Source organism: Odontesthes bonariensis, chromosome 24 (genome assembly GCF_027942865.1).
Source record: "Odontesthes bonariensis isolate fOdoBon6 chromosome 24, fOdoBon6.hap1, whole genome shotgun sequence".
Taxonomy (NCBI): Eukaryota; Metazoa; Chordata; class Actinopteri; order Atheriniformes; family Atherinopsidae; genus Odontesthes; species Odontesthes bonariensis.
In genome coordinates, this window is record NC_134529.1 from 30,668,610 (window position 1) to 30,685,643 (window position 17,034).

The 17,034-nt window shown below is 42.6% G+C and overlaps 1 protein-coding gene across 1 annotated transcript in view; it reads right to left on the reverse strand.

Moving 5' to 3' along the window:
* The window catches only part of ddhd1b (DDHD domain containing 1b), a 78,797-nt gene that overhangs the window by 12,801 nt on the left and 48,962 nt on the right, over positions 1–17,034 (reverse strand). Inside the window, exons 8-12 of the mRNA XM_075459871.1 lie at positions 15,662–15,737; positions 3,770–3,919; positions 3,609–3,673; positions 1,679–1,857; positions 191–448 (exon numbers count right to left, since the gene is read on the reverse strand). Of these exons, the coding sequence (XP_075315986.1) occupies positions 191–448; positions 1,679–1,857; positions 3,609–3,673; positions 3,770–3,919; positions 15,662–15,737 (728 nt within the window). The remainder of the gene's footprint in view (positions 1–190; positions 449–1,678; positions 1,858–3,608; positions 3,674–3,769; positions 3,920–15,661; positions 15,738–17,034) is intronic.

Genomic DNA, 17,034 nt, shown 5'->3' on the forward strand with positions numbered 1-17,034 from the left:
CATGTAGTCATCTCAAATAACTGAATTAAGCTATACTAATCATATTCCTATAAAGTTTGAAAAGCAAACAAAGAAAAGACTAGATAAGCTGCGTACGGAGAGCAGGCAGCTGCTGTGATTGGATTTCCTCTTCTGATTTCAAGCAGTAGGTTAGTTTTTCTGACTTTCCCCCCAAAAAAATCTCACTTACAGGAGGTGCTCTCCATGACAGCTGAGGTGGGCTGAGACATAGCAGGGTCCACTTCCTCTCTGTCCTTTTCTATTTGTTCATCCTTTTCCTTGCTTTCTGCCACTGTCACTCCATCTTCTCCCAATAGCAAGTTTTCCACATCGGAGGGTACTCCCTCAGAATCTGACGGGTCTTCGTCCACTCCGCCAACCTGCCCACTGGATCGGGAAAAGCGGGAAAACAGGATTCCTCCTATTCCTTTTCCAATACTTGCAGCACCTGAGAGGCAGTAAGATTCATGCATTACATATATCATCCATTTTTCAGTGCATAAGGATAGTTTTCAAAAGGTAAACAACTTTGATTTAGTTTTGTGTCAAACTCCTCTTCAGATGAAGAAAAAGTATAAAAGAACTGTATATTTGGATAAATATCCAGATGATATTTGAAAATGGACCAAATGCGTACAGGGGCAAATTACAACCAGTGGACAACCTTAGTTCTGCTCACTATATCTTCAGAAAAAACAATGCACACTAGAAACACACGTTACAAAACAAGCTGAATTTACATTTTCAGTTTATTCAGAGTCTCACGGTGAAGTTCTAGCTTTAAATGTGCCAGTCAGAAATGGTTTCCATCATCCTTGAGTTGGTTTCCATCCACACAAACGCTTGAAATGTTTATCTTACAATAAACTGCAGTCTGGTTTTTCCCTCTCTGGATTCTCAGATCTGCTCCAACCTGTTACTCTCACAAGAATATGTGGGTCAAAAGAGACCTCCACATCAGATGATCAGACCATCAGTAATAAGAAAAATGATTTTCTCACATATTTGTTGACTAACTGGAGATCCTCTGCCCAGCCTTCACCTTGATGCCTGACCAAATCATGATCACTATCACCTGTTAGCATTAGCTGTTTTTCCATCTCATTATTAGCCCTAAACTAAGCTCAGGAGACAAAGCAGTAAATATGCTGAATTCATACTGGCTGTTGTGAGATAAAAGCTGAACTAAATGTAAGAATCATACTACTCAGGTTTGTTTATTATTATTTTTTTTAGAATTGCTAAGAAAATAGTTTAGTTTGATTTCACTTAACAAACCTTTTTGGATCTATTACAGAACATCCAGAAACATTCATTTTAAGTCCAGGTAGTATGATAAGGAAATAGGAAAAATGCAAGATATTTTTGCCAGAAACTGTAAATCTCAGACATCAGTTTCAAGTGGCCAAAAAGATGCTGACAGGAAGGAATTGCTTCTATTGATTTGTGCTGATCTTGTTACACTGTCAGCAGTTTAGGAAATCATCTTTAATCACATCAGCTGCAGAAAACAGTTTCTGACTGCATAGGCTGACTTTCAGTGGGCTCCCACATCTATTCCAATTATTTTTCCCTTTTTTGATTTTTCTTTCTTACGCTGACACATACAAGTGTGATTAAGCAGAACCAACCTTGTGTTTCCCATAAGTGCAGCTGTAAGCTTTTTCTGTGTGCTTACCCATGATGCTGGCCTTGCCCAGGCTGGTGATGGACTCTCCATAGTGCCGTCTGGTTTGGGGTGGGGAAGCGCAGGGGCTGGGGATGCTCTCTGAGTCTGAGACAAGGGTGGTCTCCTTCAGGGGGTTCAGCAGCATGGGCCGGACCTGATCGTACGGTGTTGGACTCGTGGTGTTGTACCTGCACATCACATCAATAAATATATATATAAATAAATATATGTATATATATATATATATATATATATATATATATGTATATATATATATAAGTTTGGACTTTCTTCTGACCAACTTCATGAGATAATAACCGGGAATGTTTTTCCAACAACACTGAAGGAGTTCCCACATATGATGGGCACTTACCGGCTAATTTGTTTTCATTTGGTGGTCCAGATCATCCCAAATAAAGGATCCCTGCATTTGTTGTATAGCTCTTACTTTACACCAACGCCACATCATAACACCACTGATGGTCTCAAATACAAAAACCTATTCACTTTTGATAAGGCATACATTCCTTATAAAGCTGGTTGGGAGAATGCCAACAATGTGAGCAGCTGTTAAAGCAAAAGCTGGTTACTTTGAGCAACAGAAAATATGAGATACCTTCTAATCAAATAATTTCATCTTTTTTTTGGAACAGCTGTAGTTCAGGGGTAAGATTAATCATCTGCCTGTTGAAGGGGTTGGAGTGGTTCAATCACTGGCCTCCCCAGACCACATGTCTAAGTTTCTTTGGGCATAACACTAAAGCCCCATATTTCTTCAGGTGTGTTCATCGGTGTGTGTATGATAGACCAAAGCCCTGCGTGGCTCCTAACACTTAAAGAATAGGAAGTGCCATGTGTGTGAGGGAGAGAACGTGGTTTAAGGCGATTTGAGTATAAATGCACTATGTTCCTTTTTTATTTGATTATGTGATAATCAAAATATAGGAAGTAGTTGAGTCCAAACCTTTGTCTCATACAAATTCACACACACACACTACCAGTCAAACGTTTGGACGCACCTTCTCATTTAATGGTTTTGACTATTTACATTGTAGATTCTCCCTGAAGGCATCACAACTATGTATGAACACATGTGGAATTATGTAGTAAACAAAAAGATGTGAAATAACTGATGTAGAGATGTGTCTGCTGCTGGAACTCTGTGTGCCATTCGTCTGGGCTCTAATCTGAGCTGCTGTTAACTGAGGCTGGATACTCGGATGGACTTGGACTCTTGGGTTTCCTTTCCTGGGGCGGTCCTCATGTGAGCCACTTACATCATAGCACTTGATGCTTTTTGTGACTGCACTTGAGGACACATTCAAAGTTTTTGCAATTTTCCGGACTGACTGACCTTTTTAAAGTAATGATGGACTGTCCTTTCTCTTTACTTAGCCGATTGGTTTTTAACATAATATGAATTCTAACAATTGTCAAATAGTGCTGTCAGCTGTGTACCGACCTGACTTCTACACAACACAACTGATGGTCCCAGCCCCATTAAGAAGGTAAGAAATTCCACAAATGAACCCTGACAAGGCACACCTGTGAAGTGGAAAGCATTTCAGGTGACATCATGAAGCTCAGTGAGAGAGGGCCGAGGGTTTGCAGCGCTGTCAACAAAGCAAAGGGTGGCTACTTTGAGGAATCTAAAATATAAAACATGTCTTGAGTTATTTCACACCTTTTTGTTTACTACATAATTCCACATGTGTTCATTCATAGTTTTGATGCCTTCGGGGAGAATCTGTACGATACGATACGATAATACTTTATTGTCAGTTTTCACTGAAATTCATTTTAAATAGTCATGAAGATAAAGAAAAAACATTAAATGAGAAGAATTTTCCAAACTTCTAACTGGTAGTGTGTGTGTGTACACACATATATATATGTATATATATATATAAACATACACATATAGAGACATACGTCTTACCAGTCGATTTGAATAGGAGCAATGTTACTGTAATGCTTTAAGATGAGAGGCTCCAATCTGTATGCCTGGAACAGACAAATACAAAGGCTTTAGTTGACAAGACTTTCTTACACTTTTATTGTTTTTACATGTTATGTTGTTACTGCCAGCGTGTTATTCACCACAGGATCTGTAGGATGGAATAAATTGAAGAGCCGTTTGCAGATGGATGTTGGAAGGATGTGGTCCTGCTCAACGTTGTTTCCAGGACGGATCCCTCGCAACGCCAAGAAAACAGCAAGAGGGGAGCCCATGCAGAAGAAATTTTCAACCTGTAACACAGTTTTCCAGGTACATTCAGCATGAGATCAGAAACTCCCCTCTGAAACGCTATCAGGCCACAACTGGTACTGCACTGAAGTCCAGTGGTTCTTTATGGTGGAAATAGTGACACAATACCGTCACACAAGTTTTGTAGTGTGTCAAAATGTCTTCACGGGTAAACACATTTCATCTGAATACATTAAAGTGTGTGAACGTGTTATACAGTTAGGCTAAATTCAGTCAAAGATTTGAATGTGTATAAATAATCTGAATGAATAAATGTCATTTTTGAATCTGTAATGAGATTGGTCGCTGTACATGATAATTCAATGACACATGAAGAAAGTCGATAAAGTGAATATTTGTTCACGAGTGCTCACAGGTTACACGTCAAACTATCCCAGTTATACGTCTGCTTGTGTGAAAAAGGTTCCCATGGTGCTCAACTGTGTGTGTCAATCCCAAGTTTACAGCCGCTGAGTAAATCTACAAGTCCAAAAAAACAAGAAATCAAATGTTTGAAGTGTTTTCTGGAAAAGACATGCGAATTTAGAACTTGGTGCTGGTGAACCGTACGTCACAGAAGATGGACTGAGGTGAGGTGGAAAACTGTCCATCCGTCACGTAGGCTGTGTCGCCGCATGGTGAAGGAGGACCCGGATGCAGATATTTAAAAAATAAAACTTGATTTATTTAAACAATACAAATAAAAGCGCGGCTGAGTCGGAATTAAAAAAAAACTATGATATATGAAAACAAAATAAAACCTGAAAAAACATGTCAAAACCAAACCTGACAAAGACGAACCTGAAACAGCATGAGAGGGAGACACACGGGTGAGTGGGTGCAGCTGAGGGGAGACACACGGGTGAGAGGGTGCAGCTGAGGGGAGACACACGGGTGAGAGGGTGCAGCTGAGGGGAGACACACGGGTGAGAGGGTGCAGCTGAGGGGAGACACACGGGTGAGAGGGTGCAGCTGAGGGGAGACACACGGGTGAGAGGGTGCAGCTGAGGGGAGACACACGGGTGAGAGGGTGCAGCTGATGGGAGACACACGGGTGAGAGGGTGCAGCCGAGGGGAGACACACGGGTGAGAGGGTGCAGCTGATGGGAGACACACGGGTGAGAGGGTGCAGCTGATGGGAGACACACGGGTGAGAGGGTGCAGCCGAGGGGAGACACACGGGTGAGAGGGTGCAGCCGAGGGGAGACACACGGGTGAGTGGGTGCAGCTGAGGGGAGACACACGGGTGAGAGGGTGCAGCTGATGGGAGACACACGGATGAGAGGGTGCAGCTGATGGGAGACACACGGGTGAGTGGGTGCAGCTGATGGCAGGGCAGAAGAAACTGAGGAAAAGACGGCAAAAACTAAAGACCAGGAACACAACAGAACTAACAGACATGACACCATCGGTCTGGTGAGTTAAACTTAGTTTGATAATCATCATCAACATGTCCTCTAAACTGAAAGGAGAGGGACCATATGTTATCAGCACGCTGTTGTCATATTGCAGTATTATTGTAGAAAGGCATACACAAGATGTGCTGCCATCCAGAAAAAATCTTTGTCTCGGAGCACCAAACCAACAGCAAGCTTTTCTGCTCATATCGCAGCAGCCTGGCTGCTGAACTGAGGCCAAATTTGATCACCATCTGAAACAATCAGGACGTTAGGCCTTGGACTGTTGAGCATGGAGGTGTAGGTGGAAAACTTTGCTCTGAAACCATAGCACATGGTCTCACTTCATAAAACGAGTCATACTCACAAAAAAAACAAACTGGTACTTACAAGGAAAGACCGTGTGCACCCCATATAGTCTTCAGACCATGAGTACACACATTTAGAGCAGTTTACTCCCTGAGATGAAGTTAACAGACCATTTCAAAGCGCTCACTCCTAATTCTGTTTCTTATCATGAGTGTTTCTCTTATTTAATTGTGGAAGTTAGAGATAAGTGCAGTTAATGAGGCTTTAAGAAGGTAACCAAGATTCACCCCTTTAGCTTTCATAGTGCTTCTGCATTTAGGGTTAGTGTTTGTTACTTAAATAATTACTGGGTGAAATATATTTAATGTACCTCTTGTTCATGGAGCAGACAGGACTAGCACACAAAAAAATCCTTGGACTATGTGAGTACTGCTTTACATCAGTAGCAGGATAGCCATCGAACAACATTATCCTCCTTTCATTCTAAGGCAAACCAGGTCACTCTAACCAACTAAAAATATAAAGAATGTATACAGAAAAATAGGGATAAAAAAGATCAACGAAAATCAACTATGCTTGTGGAATACTATAACAGTATAATTTAGCATACATCACAAAGCTGTGAGTACACAGAATAAGAGTTCAACATAGCAGCAGAGCTTGTGAGTTTATTAGACACTCTTAGGTGTCATCAGGAGAAGCCAAAAACTGCTTTACAGCTTCTGGGAAAAAAAACTTATTTTTAGCTGCAACCATGTCTGCTTGGAGAACAGGTTTTTGATGAGCAGGAGGGGTGCTTGTCCTGTCAGAATAACCAAAAATTGCCTGGTTATAATCTGGTTGATGTTTGATCCACACTGTTTGGAAATTCCAATCAAATACGCAACACTATGTAGTGAACTCAAGTGTGGATTTAATATGAAACTTAACCTTTGGGAGGCCCAGCAACATTCCTGTGTGGTAATGTTTGTGCAAAGATGCAGATGGGGGATTTCCACACCAGGAAGAGACAGAGATCATCTAATTTACCCCAACCTTTGTCCTGTGGAGATGACTTGGGAGTTTCTCTCTCACCAGACCTGCCCATAACTTATGTGTAGACCTTAACCCCTTAATGCTAATTATGTTGAACAAACAAAAAAAAACGTTTTAGAAGACGATTGGAGAATCACCAGACCAACTGTGCTCCCTTCCTTCTCTGGATTAAAGGTGACATCTGCTTTGATTCAGCCAGATGAGAGACAGACATCTCACGGAACTCTCAAAGTACTTTCCTCAGATCCACTTTTCCTTTGAATTTTAAAACTGTATTAAATGTGCCTTATATCTTTGTACATTTTCTTTAAGGTTCTGAGTGAAATCACGAGTTGCATTTCAAGACCTTTTTCACGATCGTACTTGGAAAAATAACAAAGAAATCATTATTTAGGAAAATTAATAACTTTTCTATGGAACCACATCGCCCTCTAGTGGTCTGTAGTATTGAATAATATAAACTTTATTACAGGCTCAAAGCCCACAATGGAAACATTACAGTACAAACATCATTAATACAATACATTACACATTCATATATACATATACTAAAAAAGGGGAGCTAATGAAGGCACTCATTCCAGTGTTCCCAGATCATAGACATGTACCTTACAGAGCTACGACTCGGATCAACTAATTGGGAAATAAGCTCATTTGTTGCACGGTCAAGCCTGCTCATAAACTTAAAAGTAAGATTTCTCAGCAGTGCCATGAAAGTAGTAAGACCTAGATTGCAGAATAAACCACTTGCTCTAGTACTCCTTGGTTTCTTTAGGAGAATCCTGAGACAGTCATTATAAGCTACCTTCAGTTTCAGCAGACTCTCCTTCTTGTATCTAACCCAGAGTGGAGCTGTATAAAGAGGGGAGCAGTAAGTTCGAAACAGGTTAACTTTAACATCTGTAGTGCAGTGATGGAATTTTCTAACCAGCATGTTAGCTTGGACATATAGCACTCTCCTCTGTCTGCTCATGTCAGCGTCATCTTCCAGCGTATCAGTTAGGATGTGCCCCAGGTATTTTGTGACATTAGCTACTCCCAGCTCTTCTCCAGATAAATAGAAAGGAGGGAACTTAATTTTCAGATCATCCTTGGTTCTACAGATCATTACCACACTCTGTTGGAACCCACTACTACTAGGAGATAGAATGGTAAGGTCATCGGCATATAAGAAATGATTAATCGTCATATCACCAACCATACAACCTGTTTGACATGTCCCCAAATGTCTTGACAGGTCATCCATATAAACGTTGAATAAGGCAGGAGATAAAATCCCCCCCTGCCTTACCCCGTTGCTGACATTAAAAGGTGTAGAAAGGATGTTACCCCATTTCACCCGCACACTTTGGTTGGAGTACCAATAGGCTAAGATTCGTACCAGACTACTGGGGACTCCCCTTTGCTGAAGTTTATTGAACAGTTTAAAATGATTGACACGATCAAAAGCTCTAGAGGCATCAATAAATCCTAAAATTATAGTAGAGCCCTGACTCCTATATGCCTCTACAATCTCTTTCAGTGCATAGATACACTGGTCAGTGCTATGCATAGTTTTAAAACCAAACTGATTGTCAGTGGTAGTTATGCAGTCACTTTTACGGTCCAGTATTAGACTTTCAAGAACTTTTGAGATGATGCTAGCAAGGGCTATAGGTCTATAATTATCAATACTACCAACCTTGCCAGCCTTATCTTTGATAACTGGGACAAGAATAACTGACATCATGGAATTAGGCAGTATGCCATGACACACCAAACCAGAGAAACAAATAGACAGCAGCACTGCCGACCTGGGGCCAGCTAGTTTTAAGTGCTCAGCTGTAACATTATCAGTGCCACAGGCTTTTCTGTCTGAAAGTTGCCCTATGGCCTTAACAACTTCATGTGTGTGAAAAAATACATTTTTATCCTCTATGACACCAACATCATAAGGCTCACTCTTTATACAGTTGAACAGAGATGCATAATGCTGCCTCCCGAGGCCAGCAATGTCCTCTGGTGCAGTTACCCCCTCTATGTTACAAGGAAGAGAAGTTTTGGCTCTATTAATGGTTTTCACCTCATTCCAAAAGTTAGTGACATTATTTTTAAGCAAATGGTCAGCCAAAGAGGAAGCACTCAAAACCTGTTCTTGCTTAGCTATATACCGTAACGCATACTTATATTTGGCATTCATCTTCTTTTTATGATCAAGCACAGGTCCCTGTCTGGGCCGCCCAGCTAAGACCCAGGCTTTATGAGCCATGTTGGCTTCAGTATGATGTCCAGCAACATACTTGTTCCACCCAGGCTTTATATTCCTGGTCTTCCTGGCCTGCTTGAATAAGGACCCACTAGCCTCAATTAAGGCTTTTACTATATTATTATACAGATCACATAAACCATTCCCATGAGTAGTGTCTGCACAATTAACATTGGTGCACCAAATGGCATTCATAAGGAGCTCCACTTTGCTCAGGAGAGTATCAGAATTAAAACAATACTTAATGACATCACTTTCAGATAGTTTCCCCCAGTTTATTTTGGGCTCACAGACATGTTCATTTTTAACTATCTTAGGTACATTTTCCACATCTAACACCATAGCAATAGGAATGTGGTCAGAAGTAGCCAGCCCATAGCAGATCTCAATGCTTTGTAAGGAGGCATGGGCATCAGCAGTAGATAAAATATGATCAAGCCATGAAGTGGTATTCCACGCTTCACTAACATAGGCTAAGTATAACTATTGTTGGGCAAAAGGGCTTTGCTTGAGATAACAAGGTTACAATCATTGGAAAACCTCAGCATGTGTTTATAAAACAGAGACTTGCTATCTGTCAAGTCCGCATTAAAATCACCCAAAACGTAAATGCAGGTTGAACTGTTATCATCTATGAAAGATTGAATGCAAGCTAGCCTACTTACATACTTGTCAACATGATCAGATGATTCGTATGGTGTGTATATATTGAGAATAATAAAAATCTTTCCATTGCAATTAAATTCTAGGCCAATAGCCCAGTCCACCTTAAGACGCACAACTTTCACCAAAGAGTCATATTTTATATTCCATAAGATCGCCACTCCTCCAGCAATCCTGCCTCTGACTATCTTCGTGCTGAAGTCAGTGATTGATTCTCCCGCACCGTGAAAGTTCGGGTGCAGGTCATTTAATTTGTCCAAGTCTTGTTTTGCCAACCAGCTCTCCTGAATACACAGCACATCACAGTCATCCAGCAACGCATCAACAACAACACGCCTGGCCTTGTCAGCAGCCGTGTGGCCAACTTGGAGGCCACGAGAGTTGTAGGACACCACACGCATTATGCGCGTTTGTCGCTCTCGGTAGGGCCCTTCGTCTCCGCAATCAGTGACGGAACCGACTGACCCTGGCTCGCAGCAGGGCAGAGCACCTGCTCTCTTGTTGACTTCGCACCGCCTGCTCCTTTATCACGGCTAGGCTCAAAGTAACGTCGGATGACTGACCCAGCAGGCCAGAACACAGGATTGTACATTTCCTTCCAATAGTTCCATTCTGCTGTAACAAAGAAAGAGCTGAATCTGCTGTGAGGAATGTCTATTTTCCTACACTTAAAGCTGCGGTCGGCAACTTTTTTTAAGTCATATTAGCTTGAACTGTCATATGATTCTGGAAGTAGAATATTAAATAGGCTGTTTAGGAAAAATCCCGAAATCTGTAGCTCCCTCTGAAGCCTGTAATCATGCTTACAAAAACCGAGCGCTCCCGGCTGTTTTTAACCAATCATGTTAGGGTGGAGGAATCCTACCTGTCAATCACAGCTTGTGCACACGCTGCTGAGCGTGAGTCTGCCCCAGCTTGTGTGCGCTCACACTGGTGTGAACTCACGTGCACAACCTCGTCCACAGAGGGGGAGGGGTTTGGGGGGCGATTCGGAGCTTGTTAGAGGTTGGGGGAGGGACCTGAGAGTTGTATCAGTTCGAATTTTCCGACTTTAGACTCGGAATTTTGAAAACCTGCCGACTGCAGCTTTAACGTCACGCTTCATCTGGTCTTGTAGAAAAAGACGGAGGGTATCCGCTTCGAGGCTCACGTTAAATTTAGTGGCAAAAACACTGACCATCTTCGTGCCCACAGTTGACAGATCATCGTTGTTAATCACCGCGGTCCCAGTGATACCAGGCATTTTTCGAGTATTCCGAGGTTTCCCTTCATGGGTTTTTACAGAACGTTTGCGACCACTTCTCACCACAGTACTCCAACTATTTTTCTTAGCCGTTTCCTGGGCAGTTTCCCTTTCGCATGCAGAGGCCAATAAGGCCGGTGATGCTCCTCTAGTTGGCCTCTCCCGCTGTGGGGTTTTGTCCATAGTCGAAGTATCCTCTGGCATGCCAGTCTCCATCTGAGCCACAGGTCTACTTGGTCGCGGAGCTTCAGTACTTCGTGGATGAGTAGACACTGTCGGCTGACCTGCAGTGGAGAAGCCGGAACTCCCACTGCTCACCACACTGATTTTGGGGTTTTCCACCGCCGTCAGCCGTTGATTGAGAGAGTCTGATATCTCCATCAGTTTTTCACAAGCAGTCACCTGCGAGGTGATAGACATCCGCAAAAGTTCAATGTCGCCGTTAACCTGCATAATCCGCCCCATTAGCGCAGAAACATCCAAATGCTTGAACGAAACGGGAGGCAGTTCTTCAATGTAGTGCGAGACAAATCTAGGCAGCTCCACGTTCTCTTTGATGACAGCCAGGCACATTTTGATGTACAGTTCATCTTTCTTCTCTCCCCTGTGGGAGGACCAGCGTTTACTATCAGGAAACAGCTCTGCCATTACAGCCTTTGAGTCTTCAATGCGTTGTTGACTGAAACTTGATTTAGCCAGCTTAATGATGTTATCTTGGTCAAGAGTTCTCGACTTAATCAGGAGAAAGTTTAACAGTTCATCTTCCACGATTGTTAGACCATCGGAAGTATGATAAATCACAGGTTTAGTGCGCACAAACGCACCTGAATCAGCCCAACGCTGCCGACCGTCGGCCATCTTAATAAATCTTAAGATTTATCTTGAATAGTTAAATCTAAATGAATTTAGTAACTAGACATTTATATGAAGTAATGCAACTGTTAACCGATGTTTTCTGCTGTTTCTTTTTGTATTCCATGGTTAACACAGGAAAATAACATTGGGCCTCATGCAAGAACCACTTGTACGAACAGAGTTGTTCTTAAATTGTGTGTATGAGTGATTTAAGAGAACTTGCGCATTCACCAATTTTTTTGTATTTTGAGTTTTATTTCAGGTACGAACAGAATTTACGAGTGATCCAGTCGTAGGAGTCACGTAAAATAGTCCGCTGTTAGTCCAATCAAGTTTGCTTGACGAATGGATTGTATATTTAACTAGAAAATTTCTGAAGAAATTTAGAAGGGGCCTGCCAAAGTGTGCGTATCGGTCAACCAATCACGACTGCTCAGGAATGGTTCGGAAGGCCTAAAGAAGAAGCATTCAAGCCTAAACGGCATCAAAGCCGTTTAAATTTAAAAATTTAAAGCGGCAAACTGTCCCGTTAAAGCGGCGAACTGTCCCTTTAAAGCGGTGAACTGTCCCTTTAAAGCGGTTAAACCTGTAGTTTCTGACAGTTAAGCTGCCCCAACTGCTGCTACACTAATTATATGAGACTCAGGCTTTTCAGAGCCAAAAAACCTCTACGAATAGATGCTTCCCATTCGGAAACCGTAAGAGCTACAGAAAAAATTCTCGCAGAATGAGCGAGGTGCGCCTTTGGACTTCAATATTCCCGCGTTTCAGATCTGTAGCACATTCACAGTGAAAGCACGGATGAGAGAAAGAAGGGCTGCTGCAGGAGCTGCTGAGATTCTGAGAATTGGATGAATTAAAATGGGGATTTGAGGTCTTTGAGCCCCGACATCACTTTGCTCTGAGGGGCTCTGAGAGCAAACGGTCAGCCCTAGATGAAATATGAAAACATTTTATGAATCCCAACATGCGTGCCTATATTATGACAGTACATAATGGCATTGGAGCGATATTTGTAGGCGTGAGGGCGATTCGAAAATGAATCTGAGGTCAGAACTCTTGCTCTTCCCACACTCTAATGAAATGGCAGTTGTGCTCTAAAAATTCAAATTTTTCAGATTTTGGCCAAAACTTTGGGTCGCTTGGAGGCATGCTGTGGGAAATCCGTAGCAGGTATCGACATGGCGTCTTCACTTCTGAACACAGCACAGACGTATCTACACACTGACATTTGAATGGCGTTTCTAGGTTAATGCATGATGACACAGTAACTGCTCAAAACTTTGGGTTTGTTATGATTTTTCCAGGTCATCCCCCTGTTTATTCCTAGGGGGGCTTTGGGGGGCTGTTTTTTGCTTATTACGTCGCCATGGTAACTCCAATCTTCAATAAAAGTAATAGCCCGCGAAAACTCATCGAGCCGGTCGTTTTGATATATATATTGTTGGGATGTGCGGGCCCATAGGGCCCGCATTAATGTGGACGGAAGAATAAATATAGCCTATAAATAAAGAGACACGTTTTCAATGTTAAATCCCATAGACTTTTGCCAACGGAATAGTAATAGGTGCCTTTCGCAATGCTATGCAGTGCTCTCCTTTGCAATGCTATGGCAGGCCCCAATTACTTTGAAGATATCATAAATAAATATATACATTACACCCCAGAATTATGCTGACATTATTCTGTTTGACTTTAATTATGCACTAATTGAAGGTTAATTTGACTCTGTATATAACAAGGTCAATGGGAAGTGTAACCAGCGGCTTATTTGCTACTTTTGGATGCCTTAGCGCGTCAGGCTCATGGAAGAGAGCGTGTGTTTCGAGACCATGACGTGTAGATATCCTTGGGGAGACAAATGGCTGACATCACGATTTAGATTGCCAAGGACTGTGCTGCTGCAAATATGCAACTTCCTGGAGCCACAACTCCAGAGAGAAACACGCTGATCAAACCCAGTTCCCCCACACGTCCAGGTCCTCACCACCCTTGGATTTTTGGCCACTGGAACCTTTCAGAGGGAGATTGGAGACAGATCGGGGGTGTCCCAGTCCTCTGTGAGTCGTGCGCTCCTCTTGGTCATCAAAGCTCTCATCAGTTTATTACCCATGGTGCATCAGATTCCCATACACCGCTGTCCAACAAGAACAAATTAAGAGGGACTTTCATGCCGTGGCTGGACTGCCAATCATAATCGGAGCAATAGACTGCACACATATACGCATCAAAGCACCCGTGCTGTTGTGGAGCGCACTGAGCTGAAGGCCAGGTGGGGGTGTCTCCATACAGCGGGGGGCAAACTGCTCTATGGCCCAGAGAAGGCATGCCAGATTATTCTGGAATGCTACGTTTTGCACAATATTGCCATGAACGAGGGTCTCCCACTACCTGAACCAGCCCAGAAGACCCCCCTCATGGACCACCCCATCAAAGAGCCATCATGATGAGCCAAAAACTGATTGCACGGCTTTAGTTGCAGTCATTGCGTGCCTGGCCAAAAAAAATCACGTTTTTAAGCCATTTTCATATCAAACCATTTCTTCTTTATTTCGGTGACATTACGAACTACAGGTGACACAGAATTAACAGCACTCGTAATAACTTCCCATTTCTTGGCTTTAGCAGGTCCCGTAATTCCACTGCTGACACTGCTAAAAATGACAGATTTTCCTTTCTGGATCTCTGAAAGCAGAACTTCAGTCTCAGAGCCCCTAAAGTTGTTCTTTTTGCACCTTGATGCCATTCTCATGACTCAACACTCAACACTTCCTGGCACAGGACAGAGGAAGCACAGCCTTATATGGTGTCATTTTGGGCGTGGAGTATGCAAAGTTACTATCCTCGTGCACGTGCACTTAGATACGCACGAGTGTGATTCATCATTTACGCAGGTCGTTTACACACTTTTTCCGGAGTTCAGGGCGTTTGTTGAATCTGACGTGGCGTGTTCGTACGAGACCTTAGACCTTCGTCTTCGCCCACTTCTGTTCCTGCGTCCGAGGGGGCTCTGGTGGGCTGAGCGCCATCAGCTCCTGGGGGTTCTGTTTTGCCTGACGTCCGGCCGCCCGCCAGAGAGATCCCTGCTCCTCTGTCACCTGACATCTGGTCGTCCACTAGAGTGATCCCTGCTTCTTTTCCAATGGTCATCTGGTCGTCCATCAGAGAGGTTCCTTACCCCTTCATCTCAGGATATTCTGTCATCCATGAGTGAAGCCTCCACCTCCCCGGTCTGGCCTGTCCTTCTGTCATTCCTGCCTGCCCTCCTTGCCTCTCCAGCCTGCTTACCTGCCCGGCCCCTGAAAGGGTCCCTGTCTCGCCAATCCCTCCTGCCACTTGCCTTCGACCCCGGAGGGGTCTTTGCTAGGCCATTGAGACTTCATGACTTTTGGACTGGCCTTGTTGGCCTTTGAAATGTTTGTTCCATGTGGATCATTTGGGATTTAAGATGGTACACAAGTCAAAGTCAAATTCAAAGACACTTCCACAGGAAAATGTAAGTAGATGAAACAATCTATGCGAGATCATAGTTGTAAGAATTATTTTCATAACACAGTTGAAGGCCCAGAGTGGTGCTGGAATGATAAATGAATTGTTATGCTGAGCTATAGGAGTGTGAAGGATTTTCTTCCAAGACATCGGTGTCTGAGATGGTTGGATATGCAGTCGCTCTGAAAGAGTCGTTGAAAAATCAGATCAAATCCTACTCCTTGATTTTATCTGACTCTAGCTACACTTATTACAATCATGAGACCGGAACGTAATGTTTGTGAGGAAGACAGATATAGTTATACGAAACTGTGACAGGTCCTCCTCACCATCCTGTCACAACCTTACATACTTATGATGGTTCTGGGGACAATATCATTACTGTAAAATTTGATCTAGTGACATAGTTTTAGTCAGCGGATTTGTGGCAGTTATCATATTCAAATCAATTCATATGAAGAACATATGCTGTACTGAAGGGCAGAAGCCTGTGACAGTTGAACCTTACCTTGAATTTTAATGCTGGCACTGTCACACAAGATGAGGTCTGCAGACCCTGGAACTGATCCTCTAAGTCCCTCAACCTGAACAGGATGAGGATATCATCAATTACTCCAGTGTAAAGCAGTCACATGATTTTTCTGTCTCACTCTGAAGGAATATGATATGAGGAAACAACTCTTCTGATGAACCTGGGTGCCACATAGAGGACAGGTTCAAAGTTTGAGTAGTAGTGTTGGAATGAGTGTTAGAACAAGTAATGCCCCAAAGATAAGCTCCACATATTCACTCTCAGCAGAGGAATGATGAGAAAGACTGAGGTCTCTGAGAGTGAATGAAAAGTTTCAGCTGGCTGAAAACACTGAAGAACATATACATGACAGTTTCAGTGAACTAGTTTAGCTTTTTGATGAAGCTGAATTAACCTTTCAAACTTTCTTGTCACATGTTGAAATGTGAGATCATTTGCATAGATTAGTGTTGTCCCATTTTCAACTAACCTGGACAAGAAAAAAACATCTGTCCTTGTCCTGCTTGTCCATCCAGGGGACATAACTGCAGTCGTAAGATTTAATAAGCCTCTTTAATAAATGAACATTTACATTTGTTCATTCTTTTTGACTCAATAATTAGATACATCCATCATAAACCCATATTCAATAGCTCAAAGTATTAATACATACTTGTGGAAAATTTAGGCTGACAGTATTTCTGAATGATTTTTCCAGTTTTTTAATGTTGGTTGTGTTTCTGCTCTCCTTATTGGACAAAATCAGCAGCATGGTGGTTACATATGTGTCACTGGGCTCGATATGTAACAATGTTCATGACAAGTTCAACTTTACCAGCTGCCACATTTAACAGGATGTTAGGACCTCAGCATATTTGATCCAAGATTCCCTTATCGTCGTGATACAAAGTATATTGAAATTTTAAAGCTGTCCATGGTGGTGGACTTTTCTATACAAACTGGATGGTCCAAGCCCACAATACAAACTGTCACACGGTGAGGTCAACTTGGGTTTTTGTCTTGTCTCCATGTTTTGTCATTTCCTGTTTTATTTTGAAGAGTAACTCTCCTCTTGTTTCAGGTCTCTTGCCCTTCCACATGTCTCACCTGTTGGAGCGTCTTCCCTGATTCCTGATAGTGTCCACCTGTTTCCCGTTGCCCTCATGTGTCTGACAGTCTGCGTCTCCCTTTGTCTTGTGCCTGAGTGTTTCGTTTTGTCGATCACCCGAGCCTGCCACAGTCACAGTAAACCTTGCCCTGCTCGTTCGTATACAAAGCCACGATTCCTTGCCTCCTTGCGAGTTTTCATAGCCTTTTTTTTAAGCCTCCGTTAGGAGTGATTTTTGTTATAGATAACATTTCTAAGATTT